Source organism: Tachysurus vachellii, chromosome 12 (genome assembly GCF_030014155.1).
Source record: "Tachysurus vachellii isolate PV-2020 chromosome 12, HZAU_Pvac_v1, whole genome shotgun sequence".
Classification (NCBI taxonomy): Eukaryota; Metazoa; Chordata; class Actinopteri; order Siluriformes; family Bagridae; genus Tachysurus; species Tachysurus vachellii.
The window spans coordinates 5944794-5967988 of NC_083471.1; the positions used below are offsets into that span (position 1 = coordinate 5944794).

Here is a 23195-nt window from a genome sequence, read left to right on the forward strand (position 1 = left end):
ACTCTATAAAAGAATGTGTTACCAAAAAGAAAAACATCGTCACAGGTCCCTTGAAGCAGAGACTCATCAGTCTGGAGCCTCTGAGCGTCTTCGCTGATCTGGATTCCCACTCAAGACATTGTTCTACCGTGCATCCTCCGGGAGGAAGCTGTTTCTATCTAAGAACTTTCTATTAGTTTTGGCGTTTCATACTGTGCTTTTCACTTGGCGTGGACGACGTTTAGGAGCGAGTTTACATAGTAGGATTTTACGTATTGCCACAGTGCTGGGGAGGTTTTTCCTCAAAGCTCTAAAACGTCAAAGTGTTTACATTAAATACAAGCAACATTATCGCCGTGGAAGAGAATTATTACTGTGGTGTCCATCGTTTCATGATGGCAAAGGCAAAGCTTAAAGGTATGTAAATAATTCAGGAATAAATGATTTGATCCCAGAACAGACGAGTAATGAAAGTTAAGATACTGTGTATTCAATGATTAAATGCTATCTGAATATACATTATTAGATGTATACTTTAAGTAAGTGAAGGCAAAAAAAAAAAAAAAAGGCTTTACAATGCTTTACAACTTAACCCCTTGGCACAGAGGAAGCTGAAATGGCTTACAGACTATACAAATATATTCCCTCCAGCAAATAAAATAAAATAAAATACACATCGTCCGGAGCTAAGCGCTCAGAACGTACACTCCGATCTAGCATTAAAACTAACATCCCATAATGAACTGATAACAGTATTTATTTCTACGAGCTGAAGATTTGCGCGTTTAACCGATTAACCTGCAGGAAATTACATAAATTTGGCCAGGCTACGACATCTCGCCGTGCTGGAAGAAGCACAAAATGTCCTTCTTCCTTACAAACAAGCATTCATCAGTCAGATCAGGACAAAACAGTCTTGAGTCTTAAGCCAAAATCTTTAGAAAAAGTTTAAAAATCATGTGCTCTTTCTTTCTTTATTTCTCTTTCTTTCTTTCTTTTTTTTTTTTTAAAAAAAAAAAAGCAAGCCTTTTAGGATTGTTACAAAGATCCACCACTAACAGTTCCTGGAAGCCACAGAAGTCCTTTCTGTAAACATCAGCATCACAGAGTTAAAGAAAAGGACATAACAAATGCTTGGAAGATGCAGATGAAGAGATATTTTTCATGAAATGCTACAGAGAACCCAGGTTTATTTCCCATTCCTCATCCAGCACTTTTTCTCCACTGGAAGTGACACGTTTGATCCTCAGATCAGCGCAGTCAGCAGTTTGTGGCTATTCATTAAGCAGTCACAAGTCGTTAAGTCTGCTGCTGGCTGCGATGAGCCGAGCTTCGCTAAGCAACCGGCGGATGTGTCGCTCCTCCTGTAGTCCTGCCTTGCGTACTGCTGCCTCAGTAAGAGCAGACAAGCAGCCCAGCGTGTCGTAGCCCGCCGCCAGCAGGAGCTCGGAATACATAGGCATGCCAATGGACACCAGCCAGTCAGATATGGAGCTCAAGTGCACCGGAGACACGGGCTTCCGACACATGTCCATCAACCCTCCAGTCGGAATCTGTGGAGAGCAGAGAACAGAAACAGAAACATCTAGAATTACTATCAGTTTTATTAGTATTATTTTTAGCTGCTATAATAATTTGGCTATAAAATTAAGAAAAATCTTCTCAGAAAAAAACGCAAAGATTATATCAGACGCTCTTTGTTCCCTTAGCAGGGAATCTCATGCAGAGACAAAAGGCCTTTCAGTGCAAGGAAATTTCTCCAGGGTCGTGAGAAGCAAGTGGCAGAAAATTGCAAGCCAGCTTCCAGCGTGACAGAAAACACCACGTGATTTTTTTTCTCCTTCAATGATGTCATAATATTCACCAAAGCCTTAACTTGATATCAAGCGAATCAGAGATGGAACAAAATCCAATTTCAAAATCTTAGCCTTCCCAAAAAACTGGGAGCCAATTTGGTTGAGTCAGAGTGAGAAAGGGGAAAACATTTTATATGAAGGTGATTTTAGTTGTCAACTTCTATAACGGGGGGGCACGGTGGCTTAGTGGTTAGCACGTTCGCCTCACACCTCCAGGGTTGGGGGTTCGATTCCCGCCTCCGCCTTGTGTGTGTGGAGTTTGAATGTTCTCCCCGTGCCTCGGGGGTTTCCTCCGGGTACTCCGGTTTCCTCCCCCGGTCCAAAGACATGCATGGTAGGTTGATTGGCATCTCTGGAAAATTGTCCGTAGTCTGTGAGTGAATGAGAGTGTGTGTGTGCCCTGCGATGGGTTGGCACTCCATCCAGGATGTATCCTGCCTTGATGCCCGATGACGCCTGAGATAGGCACAGGCTCCCCGTGACCCAAGGTAGTTCGGATAAGCGGTAGAAAATGAATGAATGAACTTCTATACTATATAATGTCGGATACCAAAAGCAGAGCAGTTTCATATTATTAGTAAAGTAGGTTTCTGAAAGTTTCTACAGAATTGGAAATAAAGGAGAACACTTTATGTCCTTTTTACAGCATGAGAGTGGAGTGACTGTTGAATGGACTTCCTCTCATTTTTACCCTCCTTGTGCACCTGCTTTTAATAAAGCCCTGATGTGCATGCCTGCATTTTACAGTTCAAAAGGTTGCTTATGAGTAGCCTCTGAGAATGCAGCCTCTGGCAAAGCCCACGACATCGAGGCCCGAGCAGTGGCGTCGTACCAAACATGCTTGGCATTGTCAGCAAGGATCAATCACAGCAAATGGGCTGTTGTGAGCATAAAGCAACATGAAACACCATCAAACATTTCTTTAAATAGCTTTTCATGAATGTTGTCATTTAAAGCACCTTTAGGTTTGCAAACTAATTTAAAAGAGGAAAAAAAAACAATATTGGAAAACCCTTTAAACTCCTAGGATCGATACAAGGAGTGCTTCACATTCTGATTACGACCTGAAGGTTCTAGGACATCAATTGTGCCAATGCTTCACATCACCATTACAATCTGAAAGCTTATCTTTTAGTACGACTTTAAATCTAAATAATTCGGTGCTGCAAGAACATTAACACTGTTCATTATTTCCACAATTTATAGCCCCATGGCTAGTTACTTACAGCCATGCGGTGCTCCTTGCGTAGCTGCTTAACTCTGATTTGGTCCAGAGTGGAGGCCACGTCTTTCAGTGGCTGCTGGAAGTCCTCAGAGTATCTCTGCACTAACAGTGGAGGAATACCGCAGCGGCCATGCTTGAGGGAAAAAAATAAGGAAAGAGTGAGACACGTTCAGGTATTAGCTAACAAAAATATTAGACGGATATTAAAAGGACATGGAGCGCCTTGCTTTTCAGTTTCAGGGTTGGAAAGCAATGTGAAACAAACCTAGACTCTGCCTTCTCTACTTAAGAGATACATCTTTCACCTGATGCGACACAAGGACTTCACTTCGCCTTAGCCTAAGCCTGAAGAAAGACTAAAATTTGCAAGCTATAAAGTTTACTGCATGTGTTTTCTTGTGGTTTTTAAGCTTTACCAGAAACCCGCTCGGAGACGTAGGCTGACATGAAAACAAGCAAAACTTTATGTGGTAGTTACAGAATAACGAGGCTATTGTGACTCCATCATTTGTTTAAAATGACAAATAATGTGACCTAATGAGTAGTAACATTGGGAGAACTGGCATGATGGCTGAGACTTCTAAAGAACAGGCTTTTAAGTCTCTGAGGTCATTTCATCTGTTGGAACATTTGACACGGAGAAACCCTCAACTTCTTTTTGGATTTTTTCTTTTTTTTTTTTTTGAAAAACGATGGAGCAAGCCAAACAGATGGACTGCATGGAAGCGGTATTTCATGTTTACGTGATGTGTGTCAGATTAATCATGTCACTTTCTGCAGTTGAAGAAAAGATGAGTCATACGCAATACAAAATGACAAGCATTTGACTAGAATCCAGGTTCAAGAGACAAGTATTATTTCGGAGCATATTTTCCAGCAAGAGAGCTAGAACAGCCAATGTGGGCTCCATTTTCACTTCAAAACAACTTCATGTTTTGTAAAACTCATGCCAAGGTGCCAATGAAACTCGCTTGGTCGATGTTAAAGACCAGAAAACGTAAGGATAGGCCAAAAGCACAGAGGTAACGGAGAGGTACAGAGGTACTGTACGTGCTACAGCCATTAACAGCTCAAAGTTTAAGGCTTTAATGTGAAAGTCTGTTATTTCAAAACTCATTCACGCCTTAACCCATAGTTATGTATTTTTCCACTTCTGTGTCTTAAAGTAAAAAGTGTCTGCCTATTAAATAACTGTAAATGATCCAAAACCTTTGTGACCTGTATTTATGAATGCACACCCAGCCCCCCCACTCCAATAGACTAACAAGCATAAATTATATACAGACCAAATCCACAGTTATGATCTTTCCACCCAGACTTTCCCCAATGTTGGCTCTGCTGAATGTGGTGTGAGCTCCCAGGTTTAGCTCAGTGCTATTGCTGGCATGGCAAAAAAAAAAATATATAGCATATGTGCTGGGTATGTCTAAAATAAACCGTGTTTAACAACGCGACTATCTAAGAGAAGCACGACTCAGCAGCACCGTCTTGCGATTAATAATCACCTAAGTCACCTATCTTCAGCTGGAAATTAAATATTACAAAGCAGTCTTTATCTTGTATACCGCTTAAGAACGGAGGAGAAATTGAAATAGAAAAGAAACAATAAAGCCCTGTTGTTCTTTACACCTAAAATCCATTTTAATTCTAGTTCTAGTCATCGCTCTCTTGTGCTTGTAGTACATCTCCGCTGAGAAGCTCCAAGTCACCAGATCTGTCCACGACAGCAGCTGACATTCCTTAAAGATGATTTCACTTTGGGGACTCAACGAGAAGTCAAAACATATACACGACAACATAATGATCTATGACTATTGTTACATATGGCAAACTGCTGCCAATTCTTTTAACAGTACATTTCTTTTTAGAAGCCTGTATTCATATAAATATATGCCAGAACCAAAATCCAGGACGAACTTATTTTATGCTTGAAATTTTGTTTTCACCTTCTGAGAATTATTCTGCTGTGAACAGAATTCTGTCCTGTGTCTCTTACCTTATCCGAGTACGGTTCTGCCATAAGATCGATGCCCTCTGAGCAAAGCTTCTCCCCCAGTAACGTCTCCAAATCAGTCATTTTGGCATGGGAGATCTTCTTGCCGAGGGATATCTTGACTCCCTGAATCTGTGGGCAGGCAGACTCGGGCAAGTCAGAGAGCCACGCTGGCGGTTTCTCTGAATCATCTGGAGACACTGACGTGGATGGGATACTTTCAGAGGGGCTAGTAGGACTGCTTATGAGTTTAGAGGACAGAGATGGTGTGCCTGGACTAGAACCTGGCAGGGCCAAAGATGGGTGCCGCAACCCATTTACTACCCGCTCTTTGGACTTTTTGGCAGGAACAGGAGGGGGAACAGGAGGCTTTTTGGGGTGAGTTCGAGGTGCCGGGCTGGTTGGGGCAGAGTCTGGCTGTTTAACTGGAGCTTGGCATGATGGCTTAAGAGGCAGTTGGGTGGGCACTAGAGGTCTCTCGACCCGTTTTGCACTGCACAGTTCTGTTTTTGAGTTCAACTGGGATTCTCCACTGTTCCGAGTGCTGGACTGAAGAAATGCGGCGTTTGCCTCTCTCTGCCGTTTATCACCATGCTGGGTCTCATTTCTTTTCTCCTTGCTCTGGTCAGAGGCCTGCTGCCACTGTAGGTCTCCCAGAGAGTGAGACCTTTTCCAGCACTGTGGAGCATCTAAAGTCCCATCAAGCTCCTCACAACTACGACTGGCTGCCATCTGACTCATCTGTCCTGATTGAAGACCCTTTCTCAGGCCCAGTGAACGCAGGCTAAAGCCCTTGATAGGGCGGGGAAGAAAGTGCTTGGGGAACTTGCGTTCTTTCTTGGACTGATGCTGCAGCTCCTCAGTGGAGTTGCTGATGGGAAGTGTGGGGAAATCCAGAGACTGGCCTCGACCAGATTCAAAGCCAGAAGAACGGCGACTTGAGCGAGATTTACGAGGCTTACCTGTAACACATGAGCTTCAGTTTTAAACCTTCAGACATTTATTGTAAACATTGTAAACACAAAATAATCACTGAAACACATTCCTTGTAGCCACACTATTAAATTGGTCTACTGTTATTGACCATTGTTCTTTTGCTTTGCACTGTTTTTTAATCCTTACTTATATGACCACAGCATTCACCAGGTATTAACTGAGTGCTTACACAGCTGTGACACACACTATACACAGTATTGCTGAAAGTATGTGGACACCTGACCAATCACACCCATATGTGCTTGTTGAACATCTCATTGTCGATCTAGTTCCCCTTTACTGTTATAATAGGCTCCATTATACTGGGAAGGATTTCCACTAGATGTTGGAGCATTAGTGAGATCACTGAGGAGCACTGATGTCAAGTATAGACTGCCTGAGGTCTTCCACACCAACCATGACAAACCATGACATCATGGAGCTTGCTTTGTGCACAGGGGCATTGTCATGCTGGAACACGTTTGGGTCACTTAGTGAAGGGAGAGAATAGAGAAATTGTAACGTTGCGTTACCGTCTGGATGTTCCAGTAGGTGCATAAGAAAGCTCCAGTTAGTCCAGAATGCTTCAGTTAAGAGTCCTAATCTCATTCCACAATATCCTGAGTTCTTGTTATCTCAGGCACTAAAGGCTACAGTGGGGGAAGCACTTTCTTAGACTTATGGAACTGGAAGTGTTACAGTGTCTGAGTTTAAGTCCAGACTAAAACCTCATTTGTTTAGTTAAGCCTTTTATGAATAGTTTGTTGGGTAAAAGAACAGATGTGGAGGGTTGATGGGCATAGACAGTTTAGGTGAATTGCACTTATGTCCCTGGATGCCCTCCCTAGATGCACATCTTCTGGATCTCCCAATTAGTTCAGCTGTCATAGCTAGTCTTTCTGCACACAATGTACAATGTTCTTAACCATTACCTGACCACAAACATACCTAAAACACTCACTCACTCTCTGTAGAGCTACACATGCTAATCCTAACCTCCAGACCTGCCTGATTTCTTCTAAAGCCCTATGTCTGATCGGAGTCTTATCACTTGGAGGCCTTTTTTGCCGATAACGAGGATGTCCCCATATGGACGACATTGGGATAAATGAGACTGCAGTGGATAAAACCACTTGGTGACCATGGCAGTGGCTTTTAACACTTTTGTCCATATAGTATACAGCTATAGAAGGCAAAAATGTATCCGTTATCAGCCAGATGAGGATGGTTTTAATTTTAAGTCTGGTTCCTCATATTGGAGTTTTTCCTTGCCACTGTTGCCTCTGAATTGTTTGTTAGGGATAAATATAAATTACAATGCTAAACTTTATCATTTTTATACTCCTGTCAGGCTGCTTTGTTAAAAGCGCTGTACGAATAAAGTAAAATGTAATTGAAACATTGCTACAGCACACAAAATCATTCTACTCAAATATACTCACAAATTTGTCAAACTTTTGGAGAAGGTTCAAATAATGGTGTGATTTCCTCATACTTTTAGCCATATAGCGTATTAGTGGTAAGGTAGAAGTGTGTGACGGCGCCCTTGTGGCTCTTGTACACTCAATGGCCATTTTATTAGACACACTACCTTATTGGTCCCTATATACTGTAGATGTACACTGGAGATCAAAATTAGAGAACAATTTATAAACAATTGAACAATTCTGAAATAATGTCATCTTCACTGCTCAACAGTTGAAGGAGTTTTTGCAGAAAACACACTGATCAAAATTAGAGAACACTTTCAGATACCTCCCAGTTATTGGTGTTAATCTGGCACCTGGTGCTAATTTCCTTGATTATCTGTCAACCCCTATTTAACTGGAAGCCTAAGTTTCAGTCAGCGTGAGACACTAGTGCTGTCCTGTGGCCGCAGATGTGCTGAAGTCATTCAGAGCAGAGGCTTTATACACTTCCTACTAATTGCTGACTGTTGTAACCTTCAGAAAATTTTGTTGTAATCTTTTTCCATGCTACAGTCTTTGTTGTTCTCTAATTTTGATCAGTGTGTTTTCTGCAAAATAATGGTTTTTGTTGAAATGCCTTAGTTATTTTGTGGAAAAGGTGATCTGGTAGCATGGTACAGTATAGACAGGACAAAAACTCCTTCAACTGTTGAGCAGTGAAGATGACATTATTTCAGAATTGTTTATAAATTGTTCTCTAATTTTGATCTCCAGTGTAGTTAGATACTATACTGTAGCTAACCATTTTTCTATGACTATGTTTTTTCTGTGTGTGTTTAATTTTCCTCAAGACTGTAAGGAATTTGTGGTTGAACAGCTTATGTGCTATAAATATTCTGGAAATTAGTTGTAATGTACAGCCACTATGTTTTTTTTTTTTTATTATCATGATCCAAGGACTGTGAGATAGATATATCTAGTTTCAAAAATTATTTTGAAAATCTGTTAATGAGAAAATCTTGCAATATGGTGTATTAATCATGAGATGAATACTGAATATTTAATAATGTTGACTTGCCACTGTGAATATTGCCTTCATGTGCTATCAGAAATCTATTTTCAAACATCCCAGTTCTGAAGTGGTAATTACATGGAAGTCATGTTCACATACTTTTGTTGTAGGAAACAACATAAAACATGGACAGATTATTCCATGTTTATTCATATACTTATTTTTTCTTTTAGTTTTATTTTAACGCTATAGCACAATATTCAGAAAACTGTCAAAATCTCTCCTTCAGTACAGAAATTGTATTCTCCATGACAATGTTGAAAAGACTCCTCCCATATCAGAAACTCAGGTATCAAAATTGTCCGAGTTTCCTTGTTGTAATTACGACTTCGGGGCTTATTCATGTGCAAATTTCTAGCGAGAGCGTCGTATTTATGATCATTCCCGCATGATAACGCATGAAGGCAGAATATGAAGCAATGTTTATTTAAAACTGGATGAGCAACAGAACCCGAAGATCATTAGAATGAAGCATGTAAGTATATGCGTGTTGAAAATGTGTATCACAAGCATTATGTGAAAAAGAGGTTCATGCAACAGAGATGAATGTAATTTAGTGTAAAATTGAGAAAGACAGGACACCGCATTCGTTGGCAATGAAATTCAAGTAGAACTTATGTTTAATAAGAATTGTAAATGTGCATAAAGGTGCACTTTCATAAAAAGAAAAGAAGCATAGAAAGAAAACCAAAAACCAGCAAAAGAGTGACAATGTTGTACAATGTTTTTGATCATTTTGGGTTTATTTTCCACTATGGCAGATTGCTTGAAGTTATTTACCATCCCTCATAGACAAAGTGGTGATAAGAAGAAAGGAAATTTAAATATTTTTACATATTAACTTCAACACAGAGGATCGGCAAGAGGATCTGAAATATGGAATCACATTCCAGTCCCTGCTTCAGAATATATTCATACATAGTCTTCTTTGTAAAAAAAATCCCCAGCAACAAACTTACCTACTGTATGTACAGACTAGTTTCTTAAAAATATATTTTTCAGGCACAAAAGACACACAACAAAATTCCCAAAATAACACAGGTTATCGATGATAAACGGGATAGGACACTGTAGAGCAGGGGAGTCAAACTCAAATTCACAGTGGGCCAAAATATAAAACTGAGATAAAGTCACGGACCAAACTGAATATTTATTGAAAAATTACCTGCAACTGATATGTAATGTTCAATCTTTTTCATATGGAAACAAACTTTAGTTTTGCTTGAACACAGGACTTCGAACAACCAGAGCTTGATATTACAAACACATAAGAGATTAAATTTGAAATAAAAGACACATCAGTGGTGTTCATTTCTTATTTAAATAACTAAAATAAATGACGCCTCTCACTGGATCATTTTAACTTCCTTTCTGAAGTGGATCTTTTTCAAAACCAATGAAAATCCAACTTTTCGACTAGTGTCTTCTTACAGTATGTTATATCCTTTCGTTACAGACACGTTAGCTCCGTTAGCACACAAGACAAACAGGTCTGTCCTTTATATTCGTGAACAGATAATCTGCCTCCCACCTGTCTTAAAAGCTCCTATTGTCCATCTTTCTTTGGCCATTTTTGTGGAGGGTGGAGTTAACCTGCCCGATGTGACTGTAGCAGGGTTGTTAACGACTGTCAACAGAGAATGAGGGGCGCTTGCTGTTCGTGACTACGCGTCAATACAATGGCAAGGCATTCTGGGATTTGTAGTATTAGCGGAGCATGCGGCTAGCCAGCTGTAATGCACATTTGATATGATCTTGCGGGCCAAATATAATTACACCGCGGGCCAAATCTGCCCCGCGGGCCTGAGTTTGACACCCCTGCTTTAGACCCTCTGATACAATCAACTTCACAATATGGCTCCATTCTGCACCTGCCTGCATGTCTACTTGTGTTTACTTTACACTGCCAAGGTTTCGAGTCACCTCTTTTATGCAAACTGGAAATTTAACACCTAAATATCACTCAAAATTTATTTCGACTTGGAATTAGATTTTTTTTTAATGTGCCATAAAAAATATGACAACCGACTTCTTCTTGAGAAGCAATCTCACTTATTAATCAAAATAATCACATTATACTAGCATACTCTCAGTTTTTTACTAAAGCCAGAAGGGTGTTTAAAAACATCAGTCAAGTGTGTGTCGAAGCGATGAAGAAGTAGGGCTAGAGGTATGAAGAGTGGAGTCTTTAGATGAAGAGGTGTGATTATTCAGCCCATAAAGAAAGACAGGAGAAAAGGAAGAATGATGAAGAAACCAGGACAGAACGAAAGCATGGCATTCGTTCCTGAGATGATGACGGCGTCTCATTGTCTGTTAGCAAGTGTGGTCAGGAAAGAGGCGTAGTCTACCAAAGAGAGGCGGATGTCATGGCAGTGCTAATGCTAGGCTGAAGATGAAGATGGGATGAAGATGCTAAAATAATGCCTGGTTACCGTTCTCCAGGTTTTCGCTGCTTTCATAGCAACCAGAGTCCCGGGGGGAGTTAGCTGCCAAGCCCCTCCCCTCACAGAGGAGTTTTTCCTGGGAGCCAGAGAGGGCACTGCGCTCGGGGTCACTGCTGCCTGTAAACACACATACACACACACAATGTCAAATTGTGTATGTTGGGGCTTTTAACTGCAGAATATCCATCCTAGAGTAGGACATTTGTAGAGATAAAACTACACTATTACATAAATCACCTAAGGTAAAAACCTTCTGTCAAACTGATTGTTGGAGTGAGTGGGACTGGAAGACTTTCCTGAGGCGTGAGCAGAAGTAGGTGGGATTGATTAAACGTTCTGTGGGAGTGAGTGGGATTGGTCAATCATTTGTAAAGGAACAAGTGGTATTGGTCAAACCTTTTAAGGGAGTCAAGAGGACTGGTAAAATTTTCTCAGGAAGTGACGGGGATTGGTCAACCTTTCTAATGGAGTGAGTGGGATTGGTCAAACCTTCTAAACGAGTGAGTGGGATTGGTCAAACCTTCTAAACGAGTGAGTGGGATTGGTCAAACCTTCTAAACGAGTGAGTGGGATTGGTCAAACCTTCTAAACGAGTGAGTGGGATTGGTCAAACCTTCTAAATGAGTGATTGGGATTGGTCAAACCTTCTAAACGAGTGAGTGGGATTGGTCAAACCTTCTAAACGAGTGAGTGGGATTGGTCAAACCTTCTAAACGAGTGAGTGGGATTGGTCAAACCTTCTAAACGAGTGACTGGGATTGGTCAAACCTTCTAAACGAGTGAGTGGGATTGGTCAAACCTTCTAAACGAGTGAGTGGGATTGGTCAAACCTTCTAAACGAGTGAGTGGGATTGGTCAAACCTTCTAAACGAGTGACTGGGATTGGTCAAACCTTCTAAACGAGTGAGTGGGATTGGTCAAACCTTCTAAACGAGTGACTGGGATTGGTCAAACCTGCTAAGGGATGTCCATGATTGGTCAAACTTTCTAAGGAATGACCAGGATTGGTAAAATTTTGTAAGGTAGTGACTGGGATTCGTCAAGTTTTCTAATGGAGTGAGTGGGACTGGTCAAACCTTCTAAATGAGTGATTGGGATTGGTCAAACCTTCTAAACGAGTGAGTGGGATTGGTCAAACCTTCTAAACGAGTGAGTGGGATTGGTCAAACCTTCTAAACGAGTGACTGGGATTGGTCAAACCTTCTAAACGAGTGAGTGGGATTGGTCAAACCTTCTAAACGAGTGAGTGGGATTGGTCAAACCTTCTAAACGAGTGAGTGGGATTGGTCAAACCTTCTAAACGAGTGACTGGGATTGGTCAAACCTTCTAAACGAGTGAGTGGGATTGGTCAAACCTTCTAAACGAGTGACTGGGATTGGTCAAACCTGCTAAGGGATGTCCATGATTGGTCAAACTTTCTAAGGAATGACCAGGATTGGTAAAATTTTGTAAGGTAGTGACTGGGATTCGTCAAGTTTTCTAATGGAGTGAGTGGGACTGGTCAAACCTTCTAAACAAGTGAGTGGGATTGGTCAAACCTTCTAAACGAGTGACTGGGATTGGTCAAACCTTCTAAATGAGTGATTGGGATTGGTCAAACCTTCTAAACGAGTGATTGGGATTGGTCAAACCTTCTAAACGAGTGACTGGGATTGGTAAAATTTTGTAAGGAATGACCAGGATTGGTCAAATTTTGTAAGGTAGTGACCGGGATTCGTCAAGTTTTCTAATGGAGTGAGTGGGACTGGTCAAACCTTCTAAACGATTGACTGGGATTGGTCAAACCTGCTAAGGGATGTCCAGGATTGGTCAAACTTAACAAGGGATGACCAGGATTGGTTGAATTTTGTAAGGTAGTGACCGGCATTCATCAAAATGGGGATGTGGTAGCCTAGTGGTTAAGATGTTGGGCTACCAATCGGAAGGTTGTGAGTTCGAATCCCAGGTCCACCAAGCTGCCACTGCTGGGCCCTTAACCCTAAATTGCTCGGTTGTATAAAAAAAATGAGATAAAATGTAAATCGCTCTGGATAAAGGCGTCTGCTAAATGCTGTAAATGTAAGTTTTCTAATGGAGTGAGTGGGATTGGTAAACCTTCTAAATGAGTGTCTAGGATTGGACAAATTTTCTAAGGGAGTGGCTGGGATTGGTCAAAATTTCTAAGGGAGTGAGTGGGATTGGTAAAACCTTCTACAGGACTGAGTGGGATTAGTCAAACCTTCTATGCAGATAAAAAGAATTTGTCAAAATGTTCAGAAGAGTGAGTGGCATTGGGCAATGTTTCTGTAAGAGTGAGTGCACATAAGATTAAAGAGTCCCTTATACACCTCCACGGCGTAGGCGTACTCACTGTCATACTCCTGTAGTAACTCTACAGCAGTGAGCAGTACAGCTCTGTGTTGAGGGTCTCTGATATTCAGTTCATCCAGATCCTCTTCTTCAAGCAGTTTAAAGGTGTCCAAATCTTCATAGCCATTAAACAAGAATGTAGGCATGTGCTCCTGGAACACAGACACAGACAGAGCTGAAATGTGTTCACTCTGTTCTGCTATCTAATGAAAAAACCTGACCTTAGACCTGCCTGAGTTTTCTAAAAACATCAATTTAACATTACTTTTACTAATAAAAATAAGGACTGTTAAAACTTCCTCAGGAATTTGAGGCTCTGGTTTAACATGCAAAAATCTAGAATTTCGAATTGTTGTGACCGACTTGGAACTTCCTTTTTAAACTCTTGCTCATTTACTTTTTTTTGTGCAACTTAAGAATCCATCTGTTACATGTAGAGTTCCAGTAGCAGCTATCCAATATGGCTATGACACGGGGAAAGTGCCACATTTTAGGGCGTTACTGGAGCTGATGGGGGAATTTGATTTTCTTTAAACACGTCAAAATAAAAGTAACACAATGCAATGGAAAAATAAAGCGAATCCCAAACGCTATACAATTTTACTTTGTGTCTTTTATGTGTTAATGTACGAGTCCACACAGATCATTTAGTCTAACCAAAAAGTATAAATATATGTATACTTTATTCTCACGCGCGCACACACGTACACGTACACACACACACACGTACACACACACACACGGTCTGAAGGGTGGATTGCTATCTTTGGATGGTTATGAAGCCATTATGTGTATGGTTTTAACTTGACCTTCACTTCCATCTGGGGGGAAAATAAAACACGTAGGAGAGTTGCAGTCTTTCATTACCACAAGGACCACCTCCATTCTCTCGCCATCTCTCTCACTCATGTTCTGTCATTACAGCCTCAGGCAAGATGACAAGAAGAAAACTCTAGACTCAACACACTGCCTCTGATATATTAGTCTTTTGATAAGTATCATACATGCAGTTTGGGACAGTCTGTATAATATCTGTGTGTGTGTATAAGCATTATACATGCTGTTTGGGACAGACACTATAATGACTGTGTGTGTGTGTGTGTGTGTGTGTGTGTGTGTGCACATCATACATACAGTTTGGGACAGTCAATATAATAAAGTGTGTGTGTGTGCTCACTTTTAGGTTGATCCTTTCTAAAAGCTCTTCTACAGAGCTGGGTTTTGGAGCTCGACCCTTTCTTCTCCTCCTGATGGTGCGTTTGGGTTTCTCCTCCTCCTCCACCAGGACGTCTACATAGATAAACTTGAAGGTTCCGACCTTGTTGTTGAGTAGCCCCATCCACGTGCCCATGGGTGGCTTACTGATGATGTCAATCACGTCTCCTCTCTGAATAAGGTCAAGGAAAAGAGATATGAAGGAAAGATAGATGGAGAGAGTAAACATATAGATGAGGTTCATTTAAACAAGTAAGGTTTTAAAGAAGTTATCACTGTTGTAGCAAGACCTAATGTTGCCTCCTTTTACAGGTCATAACTCTGACCATGAAAATGATAAAGAAAACACCACCTGAATTTTTGCTACTCTGATATTTCGGATCTCGAATCTCGACTCCTAAGTTCCTCCGATCAACACAGATATATAATCTATTGTTAAATCCAGAACACAGACTATCATTTATACACTCATGCTGTTTTGAATAAGAATATACATATCACTGATCAAGGTTAGCGATGTTGCTAGCTTGTAGCTAAGAAAATATATACATGGAGGTGTCCATGTTTCCCCCCCCACTTTGTAGCTTGAATACACAGAGGTCAAAAAATGATGTCGTTCCATCAACTAACACATGTACTAACACTTAGTTACACTTTGGTAACTCATGGTCTGTCAGCTATCTAGACTGCTAATCTGTGTGTGTGTGTGTGTGTGTGTGTGTGTATGTGTTATACCTTTAGTTTGAGTGAGTCTGTATCATAAGGGCTGGGAGTGAAGTCTGTGTGCACTCTGGCCCTGCCACAGAACGGCCCTCTGTACGGAGGCTCTTCATCATCCCCATCCTCTGATTTCACACTTTCACGATTACTGGCAGACGAGTCTGTGGTGCTTACAGTCTGGCCACCTGCAGCAGGACATGACAATAATAACCCTTAAAACCTTACGTGACACCAAGTGTAACCATGCCACGGACATTCTGACACACTGAACCGCGCTGCAGGCGTTACTGTGGGCAATACCGCCCTCTAGTGCTAACTTTATCAAGAAGGATCACATTTCCTGAGTGCTTTCTTACTCATGGAGCTCTGTCCGCTCAGAGAGCTGCGTAGACTCTCCACAGATCCTCCTGCTTTTAGTTTGGGCTTTTCCAGGGAGTCAGTGTCTGGCTGAGGAGATTGAGGAGAGCTGGGAATCCCATCTGGACTGGACTATACACACAAGCATAGAGAATATTTCAAATTAGGGATTAGAAATTTTTATTTCAACATTAAGTTAAAAAAAACAAACTCATGGGCTAAACAAGAATAATTTGATTTGTACCTTCACAAGAGTGTTTATAAACCATGCTAAGATCTTGTAACCACCTTCTATCTGTCCCACCTTGTCATACTAACAACATAGGGATCGAGCATTTTCTGTGGTTGGTCCTAAACTCTAAAACAACCTCCCTTTTCCTTCTGCGGTTCTTTCCTTTGTCTCCTGGTGTGATGTGACACATCGGATCAGCCATCATTGTCTTGAAAAGTGATTCATAAATAACAATTAACTCGAACCCATAAAAGTGAAGTGAAAGTGAAAAGTGACGTGACATACGGCTAAGTACGGTGACCCATACTCAGAATTTGTTCTCTGCATTTAACCCATCCAAAGTGCACACACACAGCAGTGAACACACACACAAAGTGAACACACACCCGGAGCAGTGGGCACCCATTTATGCTGCGGTGCCCGGGGAGCAGTTGGGGGGGTTCGGTGCCTTGCTCAAGGGCACCTCAGTCGAGGCCGGCCCGAGACTCGAACCCACAACCTTAGGGTTAGGAGTCAGACTCTCTAACCATTAGGCCACAACTTCGCAAAAATTAGACTTCCTAAAAGTTACTGATGTATGAAATGCTACTTATTACAAAAATATCCAGATGTAGTTGTGCTGGTTTGGAAAATTAAGCATAAAGAAGTCAATGATGTAGACAAGTTGTAATTTGCTATGAAACCATCTTGATTAATTACTTTGAGCCCCTCACGTGGAAGTAGAAACGTGTACGGACTTTATCGACGATAAGCTGCGTTTTCCCTGTACGATAATCTGCCCTGATTTTGCTGCTGCTGCAACAATCGAAGGTCATAAAGGAAAATATATAGGCTTGAGTTGAGATCGTTTGTGTTTGAAGGCATAAACACATTATTTAATCACAAACCCAGATGAGGACCTTTTTTATTCCAAATTTTGAGACGATGCCCACCTTCAAAAGTGCTACACAAATGAAATTGGACTGAATTAAATTGAATAATGTAACATGCTCACTCGTCTAAGTTATAGCAATAGAACTACAGCATAAGATTATCCAAACTTTGGAAGCACGTGGTGTAAATCTTGCTTTAGGTAAAGAGACAGAAAATAGAGAGAAAGAGAGAGAGAAACAATAACAAAATAAACAATATATAGATCCTACCAAGAACGGTAAAGATCCTACCAAAGTGTCCTAAATCACAAAGTTTAAAAATCCACAGTTTTATTATTTTCTTATTCTTAATCTTATTTTTAAACCTTTTTTTTTTTTTTTTTAAAGTTTTCACTCGACTACTAAACATTTCTGCATCCGTTCTTCATTTATATTAAATAACAAAAGCACTAGTGTTTCTTGATATCGAACATCGGGCACACTGACAGGATTTAGCCTAGCCTGTGGAATGCTTGTGAGGGAGACATAGGGAGATATTTAAGATACACCCCAAACTCAGACAAAATATTTTGTCTGGATTCGTACTGTTTATTAAGATGTTTACTTTATCTGTGAACTTTTTGTAACAAAAATACACTTTGTTTGTCATTCGTGCAATCGATTCTTGGTGTGTGAGACCCAACGGCCTTGATCGCGTCAGTCAGACCACATGCTCGCTCATGGCAGAGTGGTTCTGTTTAAACTGAGGAGCTGCGGCTCGGAGAAGGAAAAGGCTCTGGTTGAGAAAAACAGGTGTGGCTTCAGCCAGATGGATATTTATTGAAGTATTAATAGAAGGTTAAAAACATTAAAAACATGAGTCTTGTACTGAAGCCAGACCACTTTGTGGAAGGGTGAGTCCCATGTTCCCAGGGTCCTATGTTCCGCAGATTTATATGCCACATATAGAAGACATGACAAAGGTTCCTATTTTTCCCGTTCAACAATTTAACATCTTCACGTCCCTAAACATCATAGTGAACAAAATGAACTGTAATTGGTTGCTTTACATTAATCAGATGCCTTCTTGGCCTACACAAGCCTATATCGAGCTGAAAGGTGCATTAATGCCACCTGCTGTACTGGAGAATAACCAAGTCTATTTAAATTGCAATATGGTTTAAAGAAGTAAGGAAATTAGGGATTAAAGAGAAATAAAGAGAGAGTGTGTGAACCTGTTCAGAAAGAGAACTGCTGTATTTCTTGGATATGCGTTTTCTCATTGTCTCTTTCACAGACTTCACTTTCCTTCCCAGAGAGATGCGAGAGCTTGTCGGAGACTTTATTACGTCCCTGTTCAGAGCCTCCTGCTCCTTATTTGAGATAGGGAGGGAGGGAGGGAGGGGGAGAGAGAGAGAGAGAGAGAGAGAGAAAATGCGTTCTCACATTAGACATTTTATAATAAACACTGAGCAGCAGGCCAAAATGTTAAGTGTGTGTGTGTTTGTGTGTGTGTGTGTGTGTGTGTGTGTGCTCACATGAGGCTCTGAAGCTGTGCTGACCACATGAAGTGATCGGTTGGACAGATCGAAACCCCCAAAGCTACACGTCCTCTGCAGAAACCAAAATACACAGAGTCACAATCTAAGATGATTCAATTCTTATAGAGTCAAGCAGCACTGACTCAATTCAAGTCAAATAAAGCCGATTCACTATCAACTCACAGTGATTCATGCTCATATTCAATATGACAACAAACACTTTGTCAATGAGTGACTGCACCACCAAACAAAAAATAGTTTTTTTTACTTAAAATAAAACTGCAAACACGTATCGTTGGTCTGCTTTTTCTAGAAAACAAAGCATGAACAAATCACTTCGGCATTCAGCACATGAGTCATTCTCCAATGCTCTGTGGATATGGAGTGTATGTGGGAGGGAATAGAAAGCGATTCCTCTTTATACTTTGTGAGGAGAAGGAGGAAAAATGAAAGATCTGGAGCTTGGAAGATGAAGATGAATCATGAAAGGGATAAAATCGGATAAATATCCACTGCTGCTCAGTAGTGAATGTGTGTCTTGTCATGCATATTCAACGCACAACATCGAAACAAAATGCTGGAGAAAGAGGCATGATGAGCGACGTGGAGAGAGTCTATGGAGAAAAAAAGCTCACGTTCAGATTCATGCTCACTATGAATGACATGGGCACACAGAGGATCTCAACACTGTGAGGCTACAGGAAGAACTGCACCAAAGGGACACGATGCTAATTTACGTGCTAATGTGCTGACTGTCATTGGGACATCAACGTCTGGTTCGCAAAAAAATCTTAAAGACGAGCACTGGGTTCATTTTCAGAAAAAATTTCAGATCCATGTATATTTATGAATGAATAGGGATTAGTTGTAAGCGACTAATCAGATACATGGGAACAATTCTGACACCTTATTCAGGAACTGAAATAATCTCAAACGCCAAAGTTTCTATGTCCTTTTGCTTCAATGCTCCAGACTCACGGATGTCTTGAACAAATGTCACGCAGCACCTGATGCTCGTTTTTATTGAACGTTCACTCGCGTCACTGAACCTGCTACGATGCTTACGCTCTTATTGGAAACTACACAGATGCACAACTGTGACTTTCTCAAATTTATATCATATCTAATCCCTTATCCATTATTAAATATTCATATGTTAAAAATCAGATTACAGATAATAAGTGAATTCTTGATATTTTAGTCTACAGCCCACTCGAGCAGTTTTATATAGTCATATAAAATTGGATGGGTTCAGATGCTGGAGTAATATTAAAAAGGTCCAAAGCGATTTGGCTTATTATAATAACTAGACTGACAGCTAATATCAGTAAGTGCATTAAAGTTGTTATTTATTTAGTAAAAGCTAGGAACATCTAGACATCAGGCGTTTATGAAATGCTTGTTGTTTAAAACTTCTTTAATAGATCTAAGGTCCCATGCTTGCAGTTCCACCCAATAGCCCATCAGTGACTTTGCTCCACGGGTGCATCGGTCCTCCTCACTCACAGACTTCTGCTGAATACGCAGTAGGACACGTCGGGTGCAACGGTCTACGCTGGATGCCCATTTGCGTTCACCGTCTCTCTCGTCCTCCAGCAGGTGGAGCCTTTCGGCTTTTCGGTTCAAGTGGTTGTACAGGCTGCGCTCCACCACATAGGTAATGTTCAGTTCGCTGACAGCTGTTCTCCCTCGCAGGCGCTTGGGAGGGCAGAGCCATGTTCCCACTATACCCACACTGCCCTTCCCTTTCTCCCTGCCCAGCTCACGCACCCGGGGCGAGGAAGGCAGGGTAAGTGGGGGGGAGCTGGAGACTTTTTGGCAGTTGCGTTGGTACAGTAAGTGCTTGGTGGAATAGGCGTAATTGGGATCAGGCTTGTTTCGCTGCCAGGTGGAGATATGAGGCCGCTTGGTGCAAACCATTGGCACCAGCATGTGGTGAGGTTGAGGACAAGGCCGTACAAGGCTGTAGTGTGTGTACACCGTGTCCGTACTTACTCCGTGAGAGAGGGACGTCTTCCTGGACTGGGGCTCGTCCTCGGTACCGGCGCCGGTGCTGGCTAGAGCTCGGACCAAGCCGTGCGGTTTAGGCGAGGGCTTTACCAGCCTGTGTGCAGAGGTCCAGGCCTCCAGGCTGCTAGAAGATGGAGACGTACTTAAGCTGTCCCTGTCTTCGTCCACTGAGAGCTGATCCTTGGTCAAAGAGGACAGCGACGAGTCCACCGTGCAGCGGGTGCCTTTTTTATTGACGTCTGCGTACAGGGCGCTGGTGTCCTCGCACGAAGGGGACGTGTCCAAGCTCAGAGAGTCTGTGGGAACAAGTATACGTGTCATGCTTATAAAACATGTAGGAATACAACTCTGTATTTTCTGAGGTACTGCATTTAGATATGGGGATAAAATACTCTTAGCTTAATGCCAATAAAGCTGCATTTTTTTTTTTTTAATAAACCAATTAGGAACACGGCAGCTTGCTGTTTTATTTTATAACCGCATCAGCCGTACCTTCAGACCCCTGCCTTTTGCCATCATCGACTTTGATAAGTTTCTTGCGTACACGGCGTGTGGAGTTGACCAGTTTGTGAAGCCTTTTGAATTTCACAGAGTCTTCCTGCTCGTCGTCGGACTGTTCGCGAGACTGCGGGGAGAGAAAGCACAGGGATACTTTATTTACATGACATTGTATTTCCCCTTAGCTTTCACACAAGAACAAAATCTGTAGGTGCAACTTCACGTACGTTGTTAAGACATCAGGCATTATGGGCACGTTGCATAGGATGGATGGTTGCCGTTAGTTACGTAAGCATGTGGCGTGTGTTGTGAAGTCTGTGTTAGCAAGGCACCTATAAGCTCTGATGCATTTAGCGACAAACACTGCAACACCGGTGAAAGAGGAACTTAAACAGGGACTCATATTTGTTTGCTTTTTTTTTGTTTGTTTGTTTGTTTGTTTGCTCGAATTGCTGAAATTTACAGCACAGGATTTTTCTTCTACCAGTGAATCCGCACATGTGATAACTTTCTATTAGCGCTGTAGTCATTTTCCACATGACACGTCTCGTCCTGAATCTCCGGAAAATCTCTTCAGAATATAACAGAGTTTGATTGATTTTCAGCGAGTGCACAAAAAAAACTCCTGGAGGTATTTGAAGGTTTTTTAAACATATAACAGTGAAGTCAAGTATTCACTGATTTGGACGTTGGAGCCTCCGAAAATCATGTTTCTGTCAACACACTTTCCCCTTACGAAATACTTTTATTCACTTAATGACAGACTCTCAGCTACTAACCACAATGACATCTCAATACTCCCCTCAACCCAAACTGACCACAGACCACAATATCCTTCCATCTCTCTCTCTCTCTCTCTCTCTCTCACACACACACACACACACACGTTTCCAATACAGCAAAAAATCCTAAAATCACTCTACTGATGGAATATTTCGTAGACACAATCACACTCCTCTTCTCACAGCCAGAGACAGATAGAGAAAGAGAGACGAACGAGAGTAATGTAAAAGTGTGGTCCTAGTATTAAAGGATCTCCAAGAGTCTCCAAGTCTCCAGGCAAATAATGATCATTGCGAAGCTTCAAATTCGATTCAAAACGATTTTCACGGTGAGAAATTCTATGTAAAATATGCAACAGAGATAAAAAAAGAACAAACAATCCAGCTACATGACAGGAGAGAAAAAAAACACAAGTGGGTGTGTTTACTCAGAAGAATCTGCTGACCAATAAGATTCAGTCATTTCAGTCCCGTGATCCTCTTGAGGAAACAGATTTGTTAAAGCTCGATCATTAGCGACGGATAGGACACCGCGCTCTGCGCTGTTTTACACTGCGCTCTACACTGACATCTGATGGACGATGACATGTTTACAGAACAAAAATTTAAGGTTTGAACAAATAATGAAATAGTGAAATTATTTTTGAATTCTTTTACATTACTTCAATATCTAAAATTCAATAAAATATACATTCTGAACAGTGAGGTTCTGCTAATGAACCGGCTACAGTTACACCAAAATCCTGAGGTAAAAAATATAGAAATAAATAATTAAAAAATTACGGTGCTATAATATTTAAAATATACTCAATGAAGAGATAATGCTGATGAAGAGAAATAATAAGTGAGCTTTGGAAATAATATAGTATTAGACGTATAGAAAATATAAACTCCCACTCTTACAGAAAACATCCCCACAGCATGATGTGAAAAGTATAAAGCTTTTAAATAAGTGATCAAAGTAAGCCACTGGAGTACATTTCCAGTGCTACATGGAAATGTCTTGCCAAAGATGCGACAGGCTCAAACTCCTCAATGCCTCAAATCAGACAGATATTACAGAGAGATGAAAAAAGGCAAACAACAAGCAAAGCAAAGCAAAGGAAAGATGGAGCTCGGTCCAGAACAAGACAGCGCTGTTAATTTCATGCGTCTTACCAGAAGTTTCATCATAGCCAAAGTCGCCGTACTTGCCTGCACACACACAGGGATTAACTCACACTCGCACACACACCACCTTCTGCCATTTCTGAACGCGAGTGAGAACACACAAGTGAGAGAGGTGGGATTCGAGGGAAGTCCCAGATGCTCCCTGCATATCCTTAAAGCCCAGGAATGTGGGTCAGGAAGCCGAGGAGAAACACTGTCCTGAGATCAGCTCAGTGCTGGACACACACACTGCAGCCTCTGTGCCAGCTGTGGATGAAGCAGTCTCTATGTCAGTGAAGCACACGGGCTCCAAGAAGCTGATCCAAAGACAGCCGAGGTGCTCTGAAACACAGTGGAGCTTCTGTGCGGAGAACTCGGACCAGCTGATCTATGGTCAGTGGGTTTGCCCTTGTGAGAGCTCTGTTACAATCTGTTTTAACCGTTCAAACTGTTTCCACTTATAAACAGCCTTTAATTTTTAAATTTCAAAAGCAAACACGTGTAAAAGCTGCATTGCCTTTTTTATGTAGGTGC

The 23195-nt window shown here is 41.3% G+C and overlaps 1 protein-coding gene across 7 annotated transcripts in view; it reads right to left on the reverse strand.

Annotated features, from left to right (window-relative positions):
* Window positions 1-447: 447 nt before the first annotated feature.
* sash1a (SAM and SH3 domain containing 1a) overlaps window positions 448-23195 on the reverse strand; it is a 278579-nt gene continuing 255831 nt past the window's right edge. For 6 of the 7 annotated variants that reach the window (XM_060882678.1, XM_060882676.1, XM_060882681.1 and 3 more), the window contains 12 exons: window positions 20725-20857; window positions 20218-20528; window positions 18220-18294; window positions 17917-18054; window positions 15598-15730; window positions 15257-15426; window positions 14484-14693; window positions 13308-13458; window positions 10945-11073; window positions 5057-6015; window positions 3062-3193; window positions 448-1532 (listed from right to left, as the gene is read on the reverse strand). In XM_060882678.1, coding sequence (XP_060738661.1) covers window positions 1269-1532; window positions 3062-3193; window positions 5057-6015; window positions 10945-11073; window positions 13308-13458; window positions 14484-14693; window positions 15257-15426; window positions 15598-15730; window positions 17917-18054; window positions 18220-18294; window positions 20218-20528; window positions 20725-20857 — 2805 coding nt within the window. In that variant the 3' untranslated portion in view covers window positions 448-1268. The remainder of the gene's footprint in view (window positions 1533-3061; window positions 3194-5056; window positions 6016-10944; window positions 11074-13307; window positions 13459-14483; window positions 14694-15256; window positions 15427-15597; window positions 15731-17916; window positions 18055-18219; window positions 18295-20217; window positions 20529-20724; window positions 20858-23195) is intronic. The other variant, XM_060882677.1, reaches the window with a different exon arrangement.